Genomic DNA, 19,793 nt, shown 5'->3' on the forward strand with positions numbered 1-19,793 from the left:
ATAAGGTATAATTTTTGTATGTGTTGCCATTATTTTCAGAGAACAACCTTGAGCTTTTATATATTATGTTTCTTACTTCACCTGTCAATTTCCATCTCTATACCCTTTAATCTGAATTTCTTTCCAAGCAGCTGAAGTCCTTAAAGACACAAATTATTTCTCCTCTTTTCACAGTTGCTTTACTTCTCACAAAATTATTTATTTATCACAACTGTGAGCCAGATGAAAGTAAATCTGCTCTTACACAGTACAGACTCCAACACCAATACTGTACCAAGGACACTAATCACATTGGGATCAGTGCTCTTTATTTCTCACTTCAAGGCTAAAAAAATTCTCTGCCTTTGAGAGGACTCAGCATTTATGTTTTATTTATTACTTCACTTCCTGTACGCTTAAAGCAGAGGCCGTGTTGTATGATGAAACAGAGACTAGTGCCTCATCATCCTTTCAGTAAACTGAAAATGTTATCTTTAGTCTAATGGTGATGCCGAGGCATCTGTTAATCATGACACATTAACGCTCTAGTGTAAGTTGAGCTATTTTATGAGCTATTTGAATTGGGAACAGATTACCACTTAAATAAACTGACCCACATATAATTAGGCATGCATGACAAATCTAAAACCTAAAGAATTATAACTTCTTTATTCCTAAGATGATTTTTTTTTTTCTTTTTTCTCTCAGCGCTTCATTTTTCACATTAAGGGCTGCCAAGACTCTCTAGCCATTAACCAACAGCAGCTCATGGAGCTGAGTAAAGAAACCCTGTTTGCTTTGTACACACAATAATGATGTTGCTGTTGTGAGGACCGGATGCTCACCCTGTCCGGCTGCAAATATGCCACAAGCCTTTTTACTGCCCAAACACACTTGAACCATGCAACAACAGGAATCAATAAGTCAGTCAGAACAAAGCCATTACCCAACACTAGAAAAAAAAAATAAATAAAAAATACAGGCACAAGAAATACCAAACATCATGATGTTAAACTACTGTTTTACTCTACTTGTTTTCTGTATTACCCATGCATGTTTATTTGTCGGGTTAGCCTGCCCTCAATTAATCTACAAATCTCCTTTACCACCTACCTCTATCCTTTACACTCTTATACCTGTTTGTCCATCTCAGCCCTAACTTGACATGGAGAGACATGCAGCACCTGTCAGTCCTGACATCTAAGCGAAATCAGCTTCATGATGAAGTCCACCAGTGGAGAAGGAACGGTGTGGGCCTGGAGTTCAACCACCTGTTTGGCTATGGAGTGCTGGATGCTGGAGGCATGGTGAAAATGGCCAAGGAATGGAAAACTGTGCCAGAGCGCTTCCACTGTGTAGCTGGATCCATTCAGGAAGCCCAGTGAGTCATATTTTTATTTTTTACTAATTATGTAGTTTTTATGTGTACTTAAAACATTGAGTGCATGTGCTCATTGTATATTCTACAACCTTTAAATGCCTTCTCCAAGATTTTCAAAGGAAAGCACTGCTGTGTGCAGGAGACATGCTCATCTAATTACTGGGTAATCCCAATACGGCTTAATTTAATAAAATTTCTGCAATGGGAATAACCACTTTATAACCCTGTAATATTTAGATCAGCTGTGCAATCATTCTGATGATCTTCTAGATATGATAACATAATAGTGTATGCTGGTTAGCATCTGAGTTTAGCATATAATAGCAAATGATTCCCAACAAAGCATTATTTAAAGATTTTTGTGAGATAATTTATGCTACTAAATGTCTTTCAACACACACCCATTTTTACCTCACTTGGATGTTTAAGCTTTGTTGTAAACAGTGATATTGGGTTCATAGTTTGGATGTGGTTAAAAGACAAACAACACAGTTCTTCTCCTTTAGTACATGCTACATTTTAAGTCTTGTATCTGTAACACCCTCCAGCTGTTAGGCTCAGTCTGCTGTGATTGATCATCTGCTTGGTCAGAAACAGTCAGTGTAAAGCAGTTAAGTATTTTTTGTTTCAGGTGTGTCAACTACACACTTTACTGGAATTAAGCAAATGTGTTATGTAGAATGTAACTGAAGGAAAGTCTCAACAATAAGCACAGTGTTTACACAGGATTAGTGTAAAAAATTCTCTTTGGGTTTGAATTTGAGCTTTGGGACTCTCAGACCTTTTGTTTGCCGAACAAGCCATTTGATACATTGAAGGAAAGCCTTCAAAATACTTTTCAGACTCTTTTTTTTTTTTAAGCGTGGGATCCAGGTCTAGGTTTTCCATCACCCATGCTCTCCCAAGCTTAACAAATTTCAGCCTGGTAATTATTATGTAACCTTTATCATGCTTTTAATTATATATTTTGACAACAGCCCATTCTGCTCTGGGACTCCTCTGTGCATCCATCTTTCCCAGATGCAGCTGTGGTTAAGACATCCTTCCTCTCATCTTCCCTGTGTCGGTTCAGTATCTCCCCTTGCATCACACTATCTCACTCCCAGCATCTCATCATCTGTAGCCTTGTTGGCTTCTTTCCTCTGTACTCCAAGCCTCCATCCCTGTTATCTTGTCTTTTTTTCGTTTTCAATTCCTCTTCTTCCCTTGTCCCTGTTTCCACTGCATACCCTGCAGGGGCTCGACTATCCATTCATCTGTCATATCCTGAGGCTTTGAGCTTTGGTGTGTGATGCCTGGTGCCTCTCCCAAAGCTATCCCTGCTATTTGCTCCAGTTAAAGCACCCAGTACTTTAGCAGTGACACTGCCAATGTGCGGATTATGTTAAAAAAAATAAGACCTAAGCACACAGACCTAAGTACATTTTATCACCAATACCCTCTTCCTTGTTTCTGTCTCTTATTAGTGATTAGTGTGATGATGATTATGAGGCCATAACATGAATTTGTGCTTGTATGTGTATGTCCCTTCCTAAAGTCGATTGGCAGATAAAACAAAGGAACACCACACAGCTTATACTGCAGCATCACATGCAAACATGTTAGTAACCTCAATCACTCCCTAATTATTCAGGCTTTAGCTGCATGAAGTGTCATCAGCTCCTTGTTCAGACACGGAGAAACCATGTATATCTGAAAAATAACTACATGCTCAATGGGCCAGTATTTATTGGAAAGAAATACCAACAGAAACATTGATCTTTTTCATGCTTTGAGCTGTGTGTTAAAAGCAGCAACACTGGCTGTGTCATATTTTTCATTAGTTCCCCGTTTCCACAGCAGCACTGTGGGGCTTCTGCTGCCTCTATTGTGGTAGAGCTATAATTACAACAAGCCCACCTCTGATGATAGTGATCATCAGAGAAAAGCAATAAACACCAACATAGCCATGCTCACAAACACTGCTCAGCACTGATCTGATAGCTGCTCTGGCTGGTTGTGGCTTACTTAGCTGGAGGAGAACTTCTCATTATCAGTGGAGCTGGAGCACAGTGGCCTGCTGTGCGGTGGGGTTGCTTTAATCTCCACAGGTCCTGCCCTTCAGAGCAAGGTTTCTCCTCACTCCATGACCAACTGCAGGTATTACTCTCTCATATTCACATGATGGAAAAGTGCAACTTTTTCACTCTAAAACCTTTTTGGGTGAGTCAAAAGTAAAATCTCTGTAATATTCTACCCAAACGCATTTAAACTGACAGTTATGAACGTTTTAAAAATAATAAATAAAAACAAAATAATAATGAAAATTTAGTAATCCGTTTTTGCTAAAATATGTAGAAGTTGTTTCTTTACACTGACTATATTTTAACTCACAGGAGCCCACATATAATTATATCTTTAGACAGTGACATTTTCCTCGTGTTGCCTCTGGTGTATTTCAGAATTGATTTGATGGAAGAAACCAACAAAACCACAATGGAAGAGCAGGGTTTAAAATGTAAATCAGGGGGTTAAACAACAAGTGAAAGCTGACAGAAACCGTAATTCAATGCAACAACATTGGAAAATGAAATTATTTGAAGGGATTAGTGCTCTGGATAGGACTTGATGTTGAACTACCGCTGTCCCTCTGGCCTTCAAAGATGAACATGTTAACATGGGATGTAATAATCAAGATGTGACCATTGAACAAAATTCTGTGACATCAATAGATCAAAATTACATGATTTATGTTTGTCATAAAAGGCTAAAAGAGGATATTCTACTTCCTTTCCTTCAAATACTCTTGGTTGTTTCTGCAGTGTCTTTTGAGTAATTATCCATTGGTACAGTACATCTCAACACACTTTTACAACCAGTTACTTCTGTCTTTTGTAATATTATCAGCTAACACAAGTGGCCCAATGTTGATGGTAGCTGTGCTATTACAGTTGATGTTTTCTGCCTTGAATCAAGAACGACTCCAAGTTGTGTCCACATTTTTTATCATAAAATTCTAAAACCATTTCTGTCTACACCCATGATGACTTTTTTTTTGTATACAAGTATATTAAAATGCCCAACCCCTGGATAACTGGATGTTGTGAAGATGTGTTCTTTTTTTATTTATCCTTGATGAAACCCTTTTTAATGGATTTGAGTTTGTTTCGTTTTTTTCAAAATGCACCTGCTAGTTAGTCTGTTTCATTTACACCAAGTGCTGATTTGACTGTGTTTTATAGGTTTGAAACTTATTATTAACAGAAATTCCACACTAGGAATCAGTAGAAATAATACAGGATTAGCCCACATCTGTTGATGAAACATCTTTAAGCTTCTTTGTTGTCCAGTTACACATTAGCCTCTAGAAAAGCCCCTAATTATTTTATTTCTTTGAGTCTAACTAAAATATGTTTTGGAAAGCATCCATCCATCCATCCATCCATCCATCCATCCATCCATCCATCCATCCATCCATCCATCCATCCATCCATTTTCTATACTGCTTTGTCCAATCCAGGGTGGCGGGAAAGCTGGAGCCTACCCACCAATTAGTAGGTGAGAAGCAGGGTACACCATGGACAGGTCGCCAGTCCATCGTAGAATTGCCTTTTGTTAAATTTCTAAACAACTTACTGTTCAGTTTTTAACCATAATTTGTCCTTCTTTTCTGGGAATGGCAATTTACTTCATCGGTGCTCAGCAGCTCACCTGCACTCATCTTGCTGTGCACAGCATAGTGCTCAATTAATCATTTTTTAAACTAAGTGGTTCCACGCATCTCTTTCACTCAGTTTCTGTGTCTTTGTTGCTTTTTATCCATTTGCCACCACCTGTGATGTGGCCTCAAACTCTAATAATGTCATTAAGCCTCTTCACAGCCTTTGGCCACCACCTCTGCCCTGCTGTGTTCTCACTCTGTCTTCTCATCATACACAGAGATGGGAAAGCAGTGTGTCTTACAAATCACAAAGCAACTGCAATGTCGCAACCAGTCTTCTTGTTACACTCTGCTGCGTAACAAAAGAAAAAAAGAGACAGAAAAAAGAAGAAGAAAAAAAACTAAACAAAACTGAAAATGACCCAGAATTTATGGTTGGTTTTGTATATAACCTTTTCATCATTATCATCTGTATAATTCTTCACTCTAGTGGTGTATAACCATTAGACAGACATTAGATGTTTTGTCTAATGGTTATACAGACCAGGTAGCTGTTTTGGCACTCTTCATCACACCATTTACTCTTTTTCATGGAAATGGAATTATAAATTTGTGCTCTCTGCACAAATGTTGTCTTGTTTGTTGACTATAAATAAAAGTATTTTATCACTCCCACAAGATAAAGCGCCACAAAAATAGCAGCTTCGTTCTTGTCAAAGTTGGTTGGTTCCATGGCAAATTAGGTCAATTGATGGATAAAAGTCTACTGGGATTTCCTAAGGAGAGCAGGGAGAAAGAAACATTTTGCCTGTTCTCTCAGTCTTAACCCCAGGGATGCCATCTTCTGGTCATCTGCGGCCTAGTTTTATTTGACTATTTTTTTAACCTTTCTTTTTTACACTAAATGTTTCAATTGAAGTTTTCTGTTTCTTTGAAATGCAGTTTTAACCTTTTGATTCTGGTTTTCCTTCTTCAGTAAAATCCAGTCTGGCAACAGGCTGTTGTTGGCTATCACCACTGAAGCCTGTCAGGGAAAGGACAACTTTGTCCGCTACCTGGAGCATGTACAGGCGGTAGTCACTGTCAATGCCAGCCGCCGTGGAGACCTCAACATCAACATGACTTCACCCATGGGTACAAAGTCCATACTGTTGAGCCGAAGGCCCCGTGACGACGACTCCAAGGTGGGATTTGACAAGTGGCCTTTCATGACCACTCACACCTGGGGGGAAGACCCTCGTGGAACCTGGGTACTCGAGGTGGGCTTTCAGGGGGAACAGCCACAACGTGGAGTCCTGAAGGAATGGACTCTTATGTTGCATGGAACACAAAGTGCCCCTTATATAGACCAGATCGTGCGTGATTATCAGTCCAAACTAGCCATGTCCAAAAAGGAGGAGCTGGAGGAGGAGCTGGATGAAGCTGTAGAGAGAAGTCTGAAAAGTCTGATGAGTAAAAACAACTAAAATCTCCTGTGCATGTTTCCAACTTCACGTTCTCTTGTCTTTTACCCTCTCCTGCAGTCTGGTTCTGTCCTCCTCTAAATCTTACTACATCTCCTTAGCTCCTCTCTGTGTCTTGTCTTATTATTGTCTCCCTCTCCTTCCCTCTTCTCTGCTTTTTGTTATCAAGACTTTCAATTATCCCCCATTAATGAATGTTTCTTGTAACAATCATGATAAAAGCGTACCCCTTGATAATCTGTTCTACAACGACAAGGCAAACTATATCACAGAATTTTTACACTCTACAGAACTGTATATAAACCAAATATAAGCCACTCTTTCACGCTTTTGCTTTTATTTCCCTGTACCTCTCTTCTGCCAAATGTTGTACAGTTTGTGACTGTAAATGATTTTCTGTGTCATTCTACTTAAAGTTTAATATCTCGCAAACAGAGCAGTGATACTCCTTTCTGTTTATATTTTTGTGACATGCACTGTTTCTATAAATGAGGAAAGGAATGTGTAATTTACTTTGCAGCGTGGTTATCGGTTCATATTTCATAATCGTTGGCGTAAACTACAATAAATCTATTCAGCTGTTTATTAAAGTATTTGAGTGTTTTAAAACAGCCAAGTAAACATTCTCTGTCGCTTCAATGCCCATAACTATTAAAAAGCAAAGAACTGGAAAAAAGAATAAGGCAGAGGATGGGGAATAAATTATTGTGAGATTAAAAGTATATTATAAAAAGCAGAGCCCATGTGGCATCCACACTCAATGATTCATTTTCACTATGCTTCTTTTTGTCTGTGCTGTGCAATAAAGAGAAAATGCTCACTAAAACGTGGAGCACAAGCTACTTTTACTCATACACCTCTCACTTATAGAAATTCTTATAAAGCATCTGTTGGACAAATACTATTTGAAAGAAATACATTGCTCAGAGGACATTTAGAGAATATATATATATATATATATAAAAATTTTTTAGAAGCTCTTTAGTACAAACCCACCATTCCCATCCTGAAAAGCACCAAGAGGCAGCACTGGACATCAAACCGCTGATGTAAGTGGAGTTAAGTGGAGACAAAAGTAGGTCTTGCATTCGTCGAATGGTCAGAACTACAACTCCAAGTGTGCATAATTCTTCATGATTTTTGTCTGTCAAATCAACTCTCAAAATTTACTTGGACAGGAAAGAGCTTTCACAGCTTGTTTTCATGGCTTCTGAGTGCTCAATCTGAAGAGAAAGCTGAAAACATAGTGAGGGCTTACAAACGACTCTCTGTTGAAGAGACAACTTGGAGATGTTATATTTTCTATAAGCTGTATAAGACGGACTTGTAAATATCTCAGTGGATATATTTTCTGTAAACTTTCTGTTCAAATCAACCACAAATAACTTGACCTCAAAACTAATCTTTCATTGGGAACTCTACAGATCTGGTCAATCAATTTTTAATGATTTATTCTTGGATACTTTATGTTTGTCTGAGTTCAACTTTATGTTTTTCTACATATATTATGAATGCCTGAAAGACAAGAAATTAATGAGTTTCTTATGGATTTTTAAATAGCTCAACATTTTTTGTTGACAGTTACAGACAATGCCGCTCCTGAGCTGCTCTAAACTCTAATGGTTCTGCAGGCTTCTCTTCTCTTACTCACATCACCATGGAACCCAATTAGATAATGCTCCCTGGAAAGCATCTTTAGACCACCTCTAGCATTGATTAGCATTTAGTGTCCACTATTTCATTTTTGACAAATCAGCTGACCAATCAGAGATGATGGGACATTTAAGAAAAGGGCGGTCTTAAAGAGACAGGAGCAAAAAAATTTCACACAGAATGTGACAAGCAGTCTTGTGTGAGTTTAAAAGCTATTCAAGGTCCTTTTGCAGTCCAACTAAATCCAGTTATAACCCCATTTAATGCAAACCCCCTTTTAGAAAAGGCACAATTCTGAACTTGTAAATGAACATGATGTGGTGTCTTTAAAATGAGACCGGAAGAAATGTAAGGGACATTGCGGCAACTATCTCTTGCTTTTGTCTGCAGTTATATGCAAACATAATTTAATAATCTATGGGATAATTATGTGGGCTACTTGACACAAACATCACATGGCATGTAGATTGATGTTTCAATCTTTTATTATCTTTTTATATCAAAGCAAAATAATACACAGCAAAATTGTGCTGAGGGTGGGCAGTGGAATCCAATTAAACAAATGAGCTTAAAGGGGAAATGTTAGATTTCTGGCGTTCAGAAGGGCAGCACAACTTCAAAGTTTTTATTTATTTATTTTTTTTTATTATTTTTTACTTATTGTTTCTTATCTTTCATGGTGGCATAGAACTTAGTTTTTTCTCGTCCCAAGTTTTCAGACAGTAAAGGACTCATAGCATGAGCATGGGTGAAAGTCGAACAACATCAGTAGCACTTAGGAAGCTAGCAAACATGTTCTGGAAACAAGACCAGTGACCGCAAGCAAATGGAAGAGCTATAAATGTCAGATTATCAGGAATGCTTTTTGGTCTTAAAGCATGATTGGTCTCCCTACGAGACAAAATGATTAGTGTTACCACAAGGCTTTGAGGAACAAATCAGAATAATCTGATACCAACATCAGTTTTATCTTCTTGTTAGAAGGCCTGGACTGTGCTTGAGTCGATGTGGTTTCAGTGTTTCTTCTTGCTGGACTTCTCAATCATGGTCTCCACCACAACTGAGGTCTCCTCATAACCCTTAACTTTACGACCACCAGAGAACTTCTCCACAGACTCTACAACCTCCAGCTTCTCATAGCTCATGGCATTTGGGGAGAAGCTGCTAGAGCTGGTGGTGCTAGTGCTAGAATCTGAACTGGTGCTGGCTCCACGAGGAGCAGGCTTTGGAGGGGTAGGATCTTGAGAGCTTGGGCCAGATGGCGGAGGCACAGGGCTTGGACTCTTTGAGTAAGGCTGAGGCTCCCCATTATCATGTTTACCTTTTCCTCCATTATCCTTAGCTCTCCCACCCTTGGTGTCATCCTTTCCTTCACCATCAGAGGGCGGGGTGGGACTGGGAGGCCTGGGGTCAATCATGGGTTGAGGGGGTGGAGGAGTAGGTGTGTCATATCCATAAGGGTCATATGGCCATTTCATTCCATCTCTGATAGTGACAACGACATGGCCAGCTGATGGTGTAGAGGTGTAGAAGCAGGGATCCAGGAAGCTGCCATCACCGGTAACAAGGACATAACGACCTTTGGTGTAAAAATCAGCGATTGGCTCGGGCCTCTTATATTTCCTCATTCTGTCTCTGACAATGTTACAAAGAGTGTCAAATGCTTTGCTAATCTGAGCTCCATCTGGGACATCTTGTGGAGACACTCCAGTCAAAATAGGTCCCTGCTCATTTCTCTTCACCCTCTCCTCCTGTACTTCCTCAGATGGGGTTCCCCTCATTTCTTCATCTCCAGCCTCTCCACTGGCTCCATCATTTCTTTCCTCTTTGCCATTGTCAATCACATCTTTTGGGGTCAGTTCTTTCTTCTTCGGGACCTTTTTAGCAAGTATCTTCTGTCGGGGCTTGATGCTTGTGATATCTTGGATAGCCTGAGTGATATCTGGACACAAAAGAAGTCAGCTTAATGGAACAGATTATTTGAGACTCTATTCTTCAGACTTTTCTTTTTAAAAGACATTAAAGTAAAGCTTAAAAGGGAATTTTAACAAGCTGTGACATGTACATAGCATCCTTACCTCTACCCCTGCTTGATGGGGTGGGTGTATGAGTGGAGCGGTAATTGCTGGTAAACAGGGTAATGGGAGTCCCAATAATTGCGGAATTCAACCTGCGGAAAAGAGAGAAGTGAAATATCAGCTATTCATTTATTCATTCATTCATTCATTCATTCAGTATCTGTATCACTTAGTCCATTATGGGACACGGGTAAATATCAGCTATGCCTTAACATATTTCCTAAGCATTAAAATCAGGAATCAGTTTACAAAGCAATGCTTGACAGCGTTAGAATTGAAAGAGAAGTTCAGTAGGAAAAAAAGATTAATTATCACACAGTCCCATCTGCTGGTGGATTTCTGGTCTGCCATAAAGAAAAAGCACCCGTAGGCCACGTGGTTCAGTTCAAACCTTTCCTCCTCGTAGGCCACCAAACAACTAGGAGATTTAACTGTGTGAGCAAGACCATGTATTGTTATAGCAGAACAGTTAGACAGTAAAGATATAAAAGTAAAACTGACCAGTTAAATGAATCAAAATTTAAACACCTGGGACTTCTGGCTGGTCAAACATATCTTTGGTAAAATTCAGGCCTATCTTCAGAATGTCTAAAGTTTAGCCTGTAATAGTAACAGAGCCTTCTGCTTTTGATATGCTATGTAGAAATAATATTTTTCTCAGAAGGTGTTTCCGCAGACAATAAAAAGCTCAGTTTCCCTCTGCAACATATATGTATATACATACATATATATGTATATATATATATATACATATATATATATCCTAGTCCATACATAATCCATATATATCCTAGTAGAGGTGAAAAGAAGAAAAAAAAGGTGTCTGAGACCAGGGTGGTGGAGCCTACCTATTGTCTTCGTTCTCAATGATCCTCTTGTACCTCTCCAGCTCATTCTCAAGAGATGTCTGGTACATGGCCAGGTGGCGACATTCACTGGTGAATTTCTCCAGGGATGTCTCAGTTTCCTCGATGTGCTTTCGTAGGGATTCGATTTTCTCATTGTACATTTGGATCTCATTGTCGTAGCTATCCTGTGTGTTTTTGATGGACTGTTCCAACATTGAAGTCTGACAGAAAACAATTATGCAGGGATTAAGAAATTATATATGACATATGAAAAATGACTTAGGAAAAGTTCACACACTATTACTAACAGAGTGCAAATGTGACGGACTAAACTATGACTTCAACAGAATATGAATTTCATCTGTGAAATACAAATTGATCAGTGTTTCTCATCTAAAATTGAAGAAATTAAAACACATTTTGCACAGGAATACAAACACATTGTGATTAATATTGGTTTCCTCTTATGCTAAAGCAGTTGTCTGTCCTCACTGAACCTACAGTAACTGTACTGTAATAATCCAGTCATTGCTGCCATCGAGTGGTAGATCTACAGTACAGCAGCTATTCATTTGCACGACTTCTTTTAGGTCTTTCAACACCTTTCTTAATGAAAAGATCTTATTTTTTGATTAACAAGGAAAGTTAAAGTTAAGTAAGACGCAAATGAAATAAAGAAAATACTTTAAAATATGTTATTACTTCACAATGATAAACATCACTTCAAGGAAAACGTTTGTTTTATTTTTCCAGAAGTTGTCTTTAGATCAGGTTAAAGATAATGGCACCAGTGAGTGCTGGTGTCATTATAACATGCAATTGTGATCTATTGATCATTAAAGCCATCCATCCATCCACTGGGTTTGGTCTTAGTCATATAAGTCTTCTTTTTAACTGAAAGACATTGTTCCTTTGAGAAATCCCTTTTAATCTACCACTTGGTAAATATATGCTTAGTGGTTAAAAATATGGGGATTCATGTAATTAAAGGGCCTGTTGTCATGGTGACTTACCTCAGCCTGTAGGCGCTGTTTCTGGGCTTGCAGCTGACAGAGGGCACTCTTGTAATCCTCCAGCTGACTTTGCAGGCCAGGCACTTTCCTCTGAGCCAGCAACTTCTCCTGCTCCTTCACACAACCAGCACAAATCACTTATCACATGGGAAGTGTTGCATGCCATTTTCAGAATTAAGGTAAAACCTTTTTTATTGAAAGGGATGATAAAAGTTGTATGGCTAACAGCCCTTACATTTCCTGTTCCTTTACTCTGTAAAAAGAACTTGGTCACAATTTGAAGTGCACTTTCCAAAACTAATAAATCACGAATAATGGGGAATAGGAAACTGCTTTCAGAGCTTCACAAAGGATTAAATGGCAGCAGCGGAATTCTTGCATAAGGTTATATTATTTGGTTTTGTAGTTCATGTTAAATAATTAAAAAATAATATATAAAATCCAAAATGTTTTGATCTCATTAGCCAGCAAGCTGATGCATTGGGAAATAACTGGTCCATACTGTTGCACAGTTTATAAAATGTCAAGTCTGCAGACAATATGGATTCCAGTGTACTTTAAAAGGTAAATAATGTCTGCTGCTTGTTCTAAAGGAGTGAAGAAAATAAAAATGAAGTCAATTTAGGATGACATTTAGAATATTAGATTCAATCTGAAGCTAATGAACCTTGGTGTGCCATTTTATTTTGAACAAATGATTAAATTATTTGGAAAATGGCACCGGTTCAGATGGACATAACCAATATGACTCACTGGTTTCTGAACTTAACTTTTGCAACTCTGACTTTTTCATTTAGTTGTCATCATTTCATTAATTTGTACAGGTTATTATTTGTACTACTAACATGCATTCTGTGACACCTGTAGGTCAAGCTTAAATTTTCTACATTGGAGGTCGTCACTTTGTGAAGTTCTCCACTTTTAAACTAACAATGCATTGTAGCACAAACAGACACTGGGAAATTAATGGGGTTTACTGGTAAATGACAATTTATTTGGAAGTACAACACTTTTATGTAGTCACTTCTAGATAATTAGTACAATAATACATGATCAAGTTAAAACAGAAATTTGTGTCTATTCAATAGATACTTCATTGCAAGGCTTGCTAATCCATAACCTAAAGCAACTTAAAGTTCACATTAAAATATATCTGGACATATTTGGATGTCTTTCAACATCAGAAGCCACTAAATACAGCAGCTACAGACTTTTACATTAACTTGGAAGGTCAGATTAGATCTTAAATGTCTTTAAAAAAGGATCTTAAAAAAGTTTGCTTGATTAGAAACGCTGGGAGATTACTTTCACTGTTTTCAGACAGAAATGCAATAAAGTTGCATTTACTGGACAGCAGAGAGCTGAATCCTCTAAGTGCATTGTGGCATAGACTTTTTTAAGATGTTCTTTTTGTTTGTTTTTATAAATCATGGTCCCATTTGGAATAAAGTACTTGATAAAGCAGGACGTGCTTTGGGGCAGGCTCGACGTGATTGAAATGCTCTATCCAAAGGCAACCTTTCCTAAGTTTTCATTCAAATAACACTGGCTTGTTAAATGTGGTGACTGGTAAGACTGCATTTTTGTCAAGAAAGGTTCCTAATTATGGGAACAGATCCAGAAGTAATCAAATGGAAATGAGCCTGTTCATTTTAGTTACTGCTTAGGAAAGGAGCATTTGTTCTATTGTATTTTTTAGCACTGGTGTCAACAGGCCATCTTTGATGACAAAAAAAGATGAAGTAAAGAATATTCAAGTTCAGAATATTCAAAGTGATGCTTCATTATTTTCATAAAGTTGTGCTAACTGGAATTTATACAAGTTATTTGAGGACTCAAGGGTAAAAGTAAGCAACCTGTGACTACACTTTTATTTTTGTGGCTTTTTTTCCTTTTACAAATAACCTACCTGAGATAATGATGTAATATCTTACTGGAATGTTATGATATTATTTAATCTTCATGAAACGTTGTGATTAAAACATATTTTTGTGGAATAAACAGTACTTTTAACACCTTTGGTTTTACTATTGCAGATAAACATCATAGCTAAATGTAAATGTGATCAGATTTCCTTTGAGAATCACTGACTTTTCCTAAATCCTAACAAAATTCTCTACCCTTCCTTGATCTTAGGATGTTGTTACATGAAAGAAAAGAGAAGTGCTTGGAAAAGACTATAGAAAAATCATGGTTGACAACATAATGAACTCAATGATTTAAAACAAGTCTATAAACCAGTGAAATAAAGGTGGTGACTTACTTTAATGTAGGCGACACCATTTGGAAGTCACATTTCATAGCAATTTTAGACTTAGCCATATTAGTGCATCCCATCCACATATGATTCTCAATAATGTAAACATATTATCTGTTTAGAACACATGTATATATGTATTGTATTTTCCTATTGATTTACATCCTGTTTGTGTGCAGTTTCACACTGTTTAAAATAATCTATAAATTATTCATACCAACATTTTATCCAAAACTGGATATGTAGATGTTAAAACAAGTTGTGTCTAATAGAAAAACTGTGAAATCTATTTTACTAATTTATTGTTTTTTCTTCTGGTTTGTCAGCCTAGAGCAGGCATGTCAAACTGGTCCAGCAAAGGGCCGTGTGGCTGCAGGTTTTTGTTCCAGCCAGCCAAGAGCACACAGTTTGACCAATCAGCTGTCTGAAGACTGAGATCAGTTGATTGAATCAGTCAAATCTGGTGTGCTGCTGCTTGGTTGGAACAAAAACCTGCAGCCACACGGCCCTTTGCTGGACCAGTTTGACATGCCTGGCCTAGAGCATCTGCAGCTGGCCCTCAGAGATCACAGATAATCTGTCTTAAACTTTTCTTTGTGTTTGCAGATATCTGCTCAGCACTGTAGCTAGGAACGGTGGCTCTTTGTCATCACCTAGTAAGCCTTAACTCAACTTATTAAACAATTTCTGTATTAGGAGCACTCTGCCTCTGACAACAGTTTACAAAATTAAATCTCCAATCTGCCACACAAACACCCGTCACTGTAGCACAGTTACTCAAAAATTAGCATGGGCAGCCATTCTTCACTGCATTTGCTTCATTATGTGTCCTGACACTTTCATGCGGCTGCTTTCTCTAAGTGTTAATGAAGGGTTGACTGTCAGTGCTTGTCACACATGCACCCATACACTTATAAACATACAAATGCAGGCACAGGCATCCATTTGGAGTGAGGGGCCAGTAGCCTCATCAACCCCAGAGATTTAACAGGGCTGACACACATGCAAACTATCTGTTTTCCTCTAGGACACACACACACAATGACGACATTAGTGACCTCACCTCGGAGATGCCAACTGACACACTGGGAAGAAGCGGCAGTGTCTGGTTGATTTGCTGCAAAATGTTCACATAGGTTTGGATCTCTGCAAGGTTCTGTGGAGAGGGGTTTTAAGAAAAGCAAATGTAAAAGAAACAATTCAGCAATCAGAAATACATCCCAGAACTCATTTATTTTGCACAGCAAAACCAGCGCTCCCTAAATCCTTCAACTTTCCTAGTGTGTATTGGATAAATTAAAGTGACTTCAATAAAAGCTTTTCATTTAGCTGAAATATAAGGTGCAAGATTTTTTATTTATTTATTTTTAACAACAAAGGGTCTTTCTTATCAAATCAATTTGTGCAAGCATGATGTAAGTGTCTGATAGAGGGCAGCTACATATTTTTTTTTGCTATAGGGGGATATTGGAAAGCTCAGCACCACAAGCCTAATATTCACAAGGGATGATTCCCTATTCTTTTCCACATAATACAGTAACAGTGGTGCCCTTTCATATCCTGTCTAAACATTGCATAGTCATGAATTAATTAATCATCAAAAGCAGCAATTGATGAAACTAAACAGGCAAAACTAGCTCAGGCAAAGAAGTCAAAAGTAGGGTTGGTGCATGGAACATATTAGTCTTGTTTTGCCTCAGTGTTTTGCAGCCATTGTGTTGGACTATTCAGCCCTTTCTGCTGTACAGAGGGTAATCTTTTGTTTTGTCTGTTCTCTGCTTTTTAGTCACATGTCAGTGCCTTTCATGACCAGTGTTACATTTTCTCTGCAAAGCTTTTCTTCACACATGCCACACAAAGTAAATTGTTGAAAAAGCCCTCGGAACATCACAGCACATCCCCTGCCACCTATTTCAAGGCGTTCAGGCTTGTCATTTAAAAGAGTAGTGGCCTGAGGTCAGCTGTGTTCAAAAGCAACAGTAAGAGACACACAGTGTTATCTAAAATTCTTTGAACTAATACTCTTTGATGTGATGGTTTATGGGCTGAATGTGAGTGAGTTAACCAATAAACTGGCTGAGATCAAAGGTACAGTCAAAAACCAAATTGGGATTGACCATTTTACAAGCCGCTGATAAAAGTTATTACAAGACCTTTTTCTTTGTCAATGAAAAAAATATATTATTTTGTTTTAGTCCCACCCTTTCATTTTGTTCCATAACAGATCAATATCATATAATGATATTATTTGAAGGCTAATATGTAAGATTACAGCACTAGGTACAATATTTTTTTTATTTCATACTGTTTATTTATGACTAATGTCCTTTTTTTGGTTTGTTTTTTATTTATACTGCCATCATTCATGAAGTATTACTACTATGCTGACTGACTCCAGACTTTTTGAAACTGAAGACGCTAAGACAATTTGAGCCTTTTTCACTCCTTTCCACTGTTTGTGAAAAGATTTTACAGATTACTTTTTGGACCCTTAATAGCCTCTTTCCCAGGCAAATCTCAGTACTTTTCAGTAATGCACATCCTGATATCTCAAGATCCTCAGGTGGAAACTAAAGAGAACAGACAGCAATTATATTCTGAGATGATTTGCATTAGGAGAAAAGGGAGAGAGAGAGAGAAAAAGGACAAAATATGTTTTAATTTTATTTGAAGAATTTTTAAATTTCAGACATATTTTAACTTTGCATTTCACTCCAACTTTCCCTTGTAATCAATCTGATGATGGGATTACTCTCATTATACTTTCTGAAGCATGCTATTTTGTAAAATCTGAAAAAAGGTCTGTAAGTAAAGGTTGTTGTTATTGTGATAATAGGATGCTTAATTTAGTTTAATCCTTTCTTTTGTAGACCTAAAACGCAGGAAGCATGAATGATTTTCATTAGTTCCCCTGCATTTTCTACAGTATATCTGCTCTTAGCAAGTAAAGCATCTACTGGTGATGAACTACAAACACTGGTTTGCTAAAAGACGTTTTACATTTAATTTTCAAAAAAGACCAAAACTAGATAAAAAAAAGCATGTTTTTATTTTTCAATAACAATTTAGTTTAAAAATTAAGCAAGATGTTTTTTCTGCCTTAACTGCACCTCACATGAGTTCTGCTATGGTGGTTATGGTATTTGTGCAGGAATACCTTTTTATGTCTGTCTCTGGTAGAATTGATGTCGTCCTGCAGGAACTGAGACAGGATCTGATACTCCAAATTTCTCAGTAGAGCACCATCTGCTTCCTGCGACATGAGAAACATGAGGCTTTCACAATGGAAAGTACAAACTGAGCTTAAAAGTCAAAACAAGAGTGTGAAAATAAATGTTATTTCATTCATACCATACCTTGTTTAAATTTTCCAATGTAGCTCGCAGCCGCTCTTGATAATCACATTCATTTTTATATCTGAGAAACAAAACATCTTGATGTGCATTTCACTTTAAACACAGAGATACCAACTGATTTCCTTTTAGCAAGCGCCTATAGACAGTAAGGACAAAAAGGCCATCCTTTTAACATTAAGAAACTTATATGAACTTTCTTCTAGGATAAACACATTTAATTTAATTTCATAGGAACAGGCTCAGGAAGGATTTCCTACTTCAATATTTGATTTTAGTGTTAATACAAAATGTAAGAGCCATATGTCAGGTTATTTATTTTCCCTTATAATGTATGTGTGCACATGTGAGGTGACATCACTGGTGATTGTGGGTGGCACCATGGGTGGCACTGTGGGTGGGGGTCTTCATTAAGGGGTACGCTCACCTGTGTTGGTTTTGGGCCTGGAGCATGGAGACAAGGTGAGCTTGGGGAGAAATTTTCTATTAACCATCACCGTCATTGTCTATACCATTAACGTTATCTAAATGCACTGTTTCATATATATCCTTGCACATCTGGAACATCATCAATTGAAGTTAGTGCTTGTTTCTTATGATTGTGATATGGATAAAGAAAAATAAAACATTGTGACAAGTACACTGGTTTAGCGTGACACGTTTTTGATACAGCCTCATGTCTTAGCCTGACGCAGCGTTTGGGTGAAATTTGAAGTTGGTGCGTCGCAATACAAAATCTTGGTAAAAATCACAATGTTATATTAAAGTGCAAAATCACACCCTTGGGTGTAATGTGGAAGAGCCACAAATCAATATAACACATGACAAAATCCACCTCGGTTAACCAGCTAATTTCAGTTAGAGTTGGTCAATACGCTTAAATAACCCATCAATTATGTGACAAGTCTTCTGTCTTTCACTGATTTTCAAGCCCTCAATGCCCAGCTGTAATTACAGCAGTGGTTCATAATTGCAAAATATATTTCCATTCTGTTTCTAATGTTTTAAAGGGCTATGCTAAATATTTTAGTTTCATTCAGACTATCAAATGCGTTGCCCTTGGAAATTCTATATAAAATGGAAATAAACTGAACATTCATTATGTGCACTAGACAGCATTATAAATTTTTTCCTTTCGATGAATGACAAACCTTCCAGTGAACAGATTTAATTGGAACTAGTCTCACAATCAGCCCCTTACGAACACACAATATGATCTGCGGAGCATCCAGTGATATAAGAACGAGATGCTGCATTTCTGTTTTTGATCAGTGTCTCTCTTAAGAAGTAATAAATTTATTTTTTTCAGTTTCAATTCAATTTTGAATCTTGTTTTATGATAGAAGGTAATGACAGAATTACTTTATTTATTATTATTTATTAAATATTAATTTAATTATCATCCTCTCTTTATTCTAATGATAAAAAAAACTTCATCTTGGACAGTAAAACTAAAGCTTTGACACACAGATAAGACCAACCACTACCCACACCCTTACTTGCTGGTGAATTCATCCAGCATGCGGCAAGCCTCCTTTAGCTCTCGCTCCAGCTTGGCACGGTCAGAGTTCAGCTCTCTGATACGCTGTCTGTTAACATTTATCTGCTCTGTGAAGGCCTCCTCCAGGCCACTGGCTTCTTCCATTCGCTGCAGTGTCTCCAGCTGCTTGCGGAACACAGCGTTGCGCTGCTCCAGCACTCGTGCTCTGTTGATGTATCGGGCAAAGCGGCTGTTGAGCTCCTGAAGGCTCTCCCATCCCTGGATGGCTGAAATGCCCGCAGAGCTTTCAGAGTCCTCATTTCCCTCATCCAAGGTGTCTGAGCACTCATATTTTGCCTTGTGCACCTCGTGCTTGTAGCTGGTCCTGAACATGGTGGTGCTCTTTTCTCCTCTGGGCTGATGGTATCCCCGGAGTGCTTGGTCCCCTTCAGCACCTTTAGTGTATGAAAACTTGGGTGCTCACCCTTGTCTGTCTCATGCTAGACTAAATGCTGCACAGCACTGGTTGGAGCCGAAATAGCCCCTCAAACCTCCCCCTGGCTCTCACTGTGTATGCTTTGAGTCTGGGGCCTTCCAGAGATTTTTGTTGCCTTTGTGGTAGAGATTTGAAAAGCTGTACTGTTGATG

At 38.0% G+C, this 19,793-nt stretch overlaps 2 protein-coding genes across 2 annotated transcripts in view; one reads left to right on the forward strand and one right to left on the reverse strand.

Moving 5' to 3' along the window:
* Positions 1-7,289, forward strand: part of pcsk2 (proprotein convertase subtilisin/kexin type 2) — a 30,763-nt gene extending 23,474 nt beyond the window's left edge. Inside the window, exons 11-12 of the mRNA XM_042010865.1 lie at positions 1,133-1,360; positions 5,977-7,289. Of these exons, the coding sequence (XP_041866799.1) occupies positions 1,133-1,360; positions 5,977-6,466 (718 nt within the window). The 3' untranslated portion in view covers positions 6,467-7,289. The remainder of the gene's footprint in view (positions 1-1,132; positions 1,361-5,976) is intronic.
* Positions 7,290-8,656: 1,367 nt separating this feature from the next.
* On the reverse strand, positions 8,657-19,538 carry LOC121655788 (filensin). Its single transcript, XM_042010629.1, has 8 exons — positions 19,165-19,538; positions 17,669-17,729; positions 17,470-17,565; positions 15,376-15,468; positions 12,056-12,169; positions 11,043-11,263; positions 10,195-10,286; positions 8,657-10,058 (listed from the first exon to the last, which is right to left on the reverse strand). The coding sequence occupies exons 1-8, from the start codon at positions 19,536-19,538 to the stop codon at positions 9,130-9,132; spliced, it is 1,980 nt and encodes a 659-aa protein (XP_041866563.1). The 3' UTR covers positions 8,657-9,129.
* Between the last annotated feature and the right edge of the window lie 255 nt (positions 19,539-19,793).

Source organism: Melanotaenia boesemani, chromosome 16, assembly GCF_017639745.1.
Source record: "Melanotaenia boesemani isolate fMelBoe1 chromosome 16, fMelBoe1.pri, whole genome shotgun sequence".
NCBI lineage: Eukaryota > Metazoa > Chordata > Actinopteri > Atheriniformes > Melanotaeniidae > Melanotaenia > Melanotaenia boesemani.

What these genes read in the sequence shown, in the direction of transcription:
- LOC121655788 (XM_042010629.1), bottom strand. Translation starts at nt 19,538, where the DNA reads ATGTTCAGGACCAGCTACAAGCACGAGGTGCACAAGGCAAAATATGAG. An exon ending in CATTGGAAAATTTAAACAAG is followed by an intron (nt 17,566 to 17,668) that starts GTATGGTATGAA and finishes CTCATGTCGCAG; the next exon opens with GAAGCAGATGGTGCTCTACT. An exon ending in CCAGAGACAGACATAAAAAG is followed by an intron (nt 15,469 to 17,469) that starts GTATTCCTGCAC and finishes CCCTCTCCACAG; the next exon opens with AACCTTGCAGAGATCCAAAC.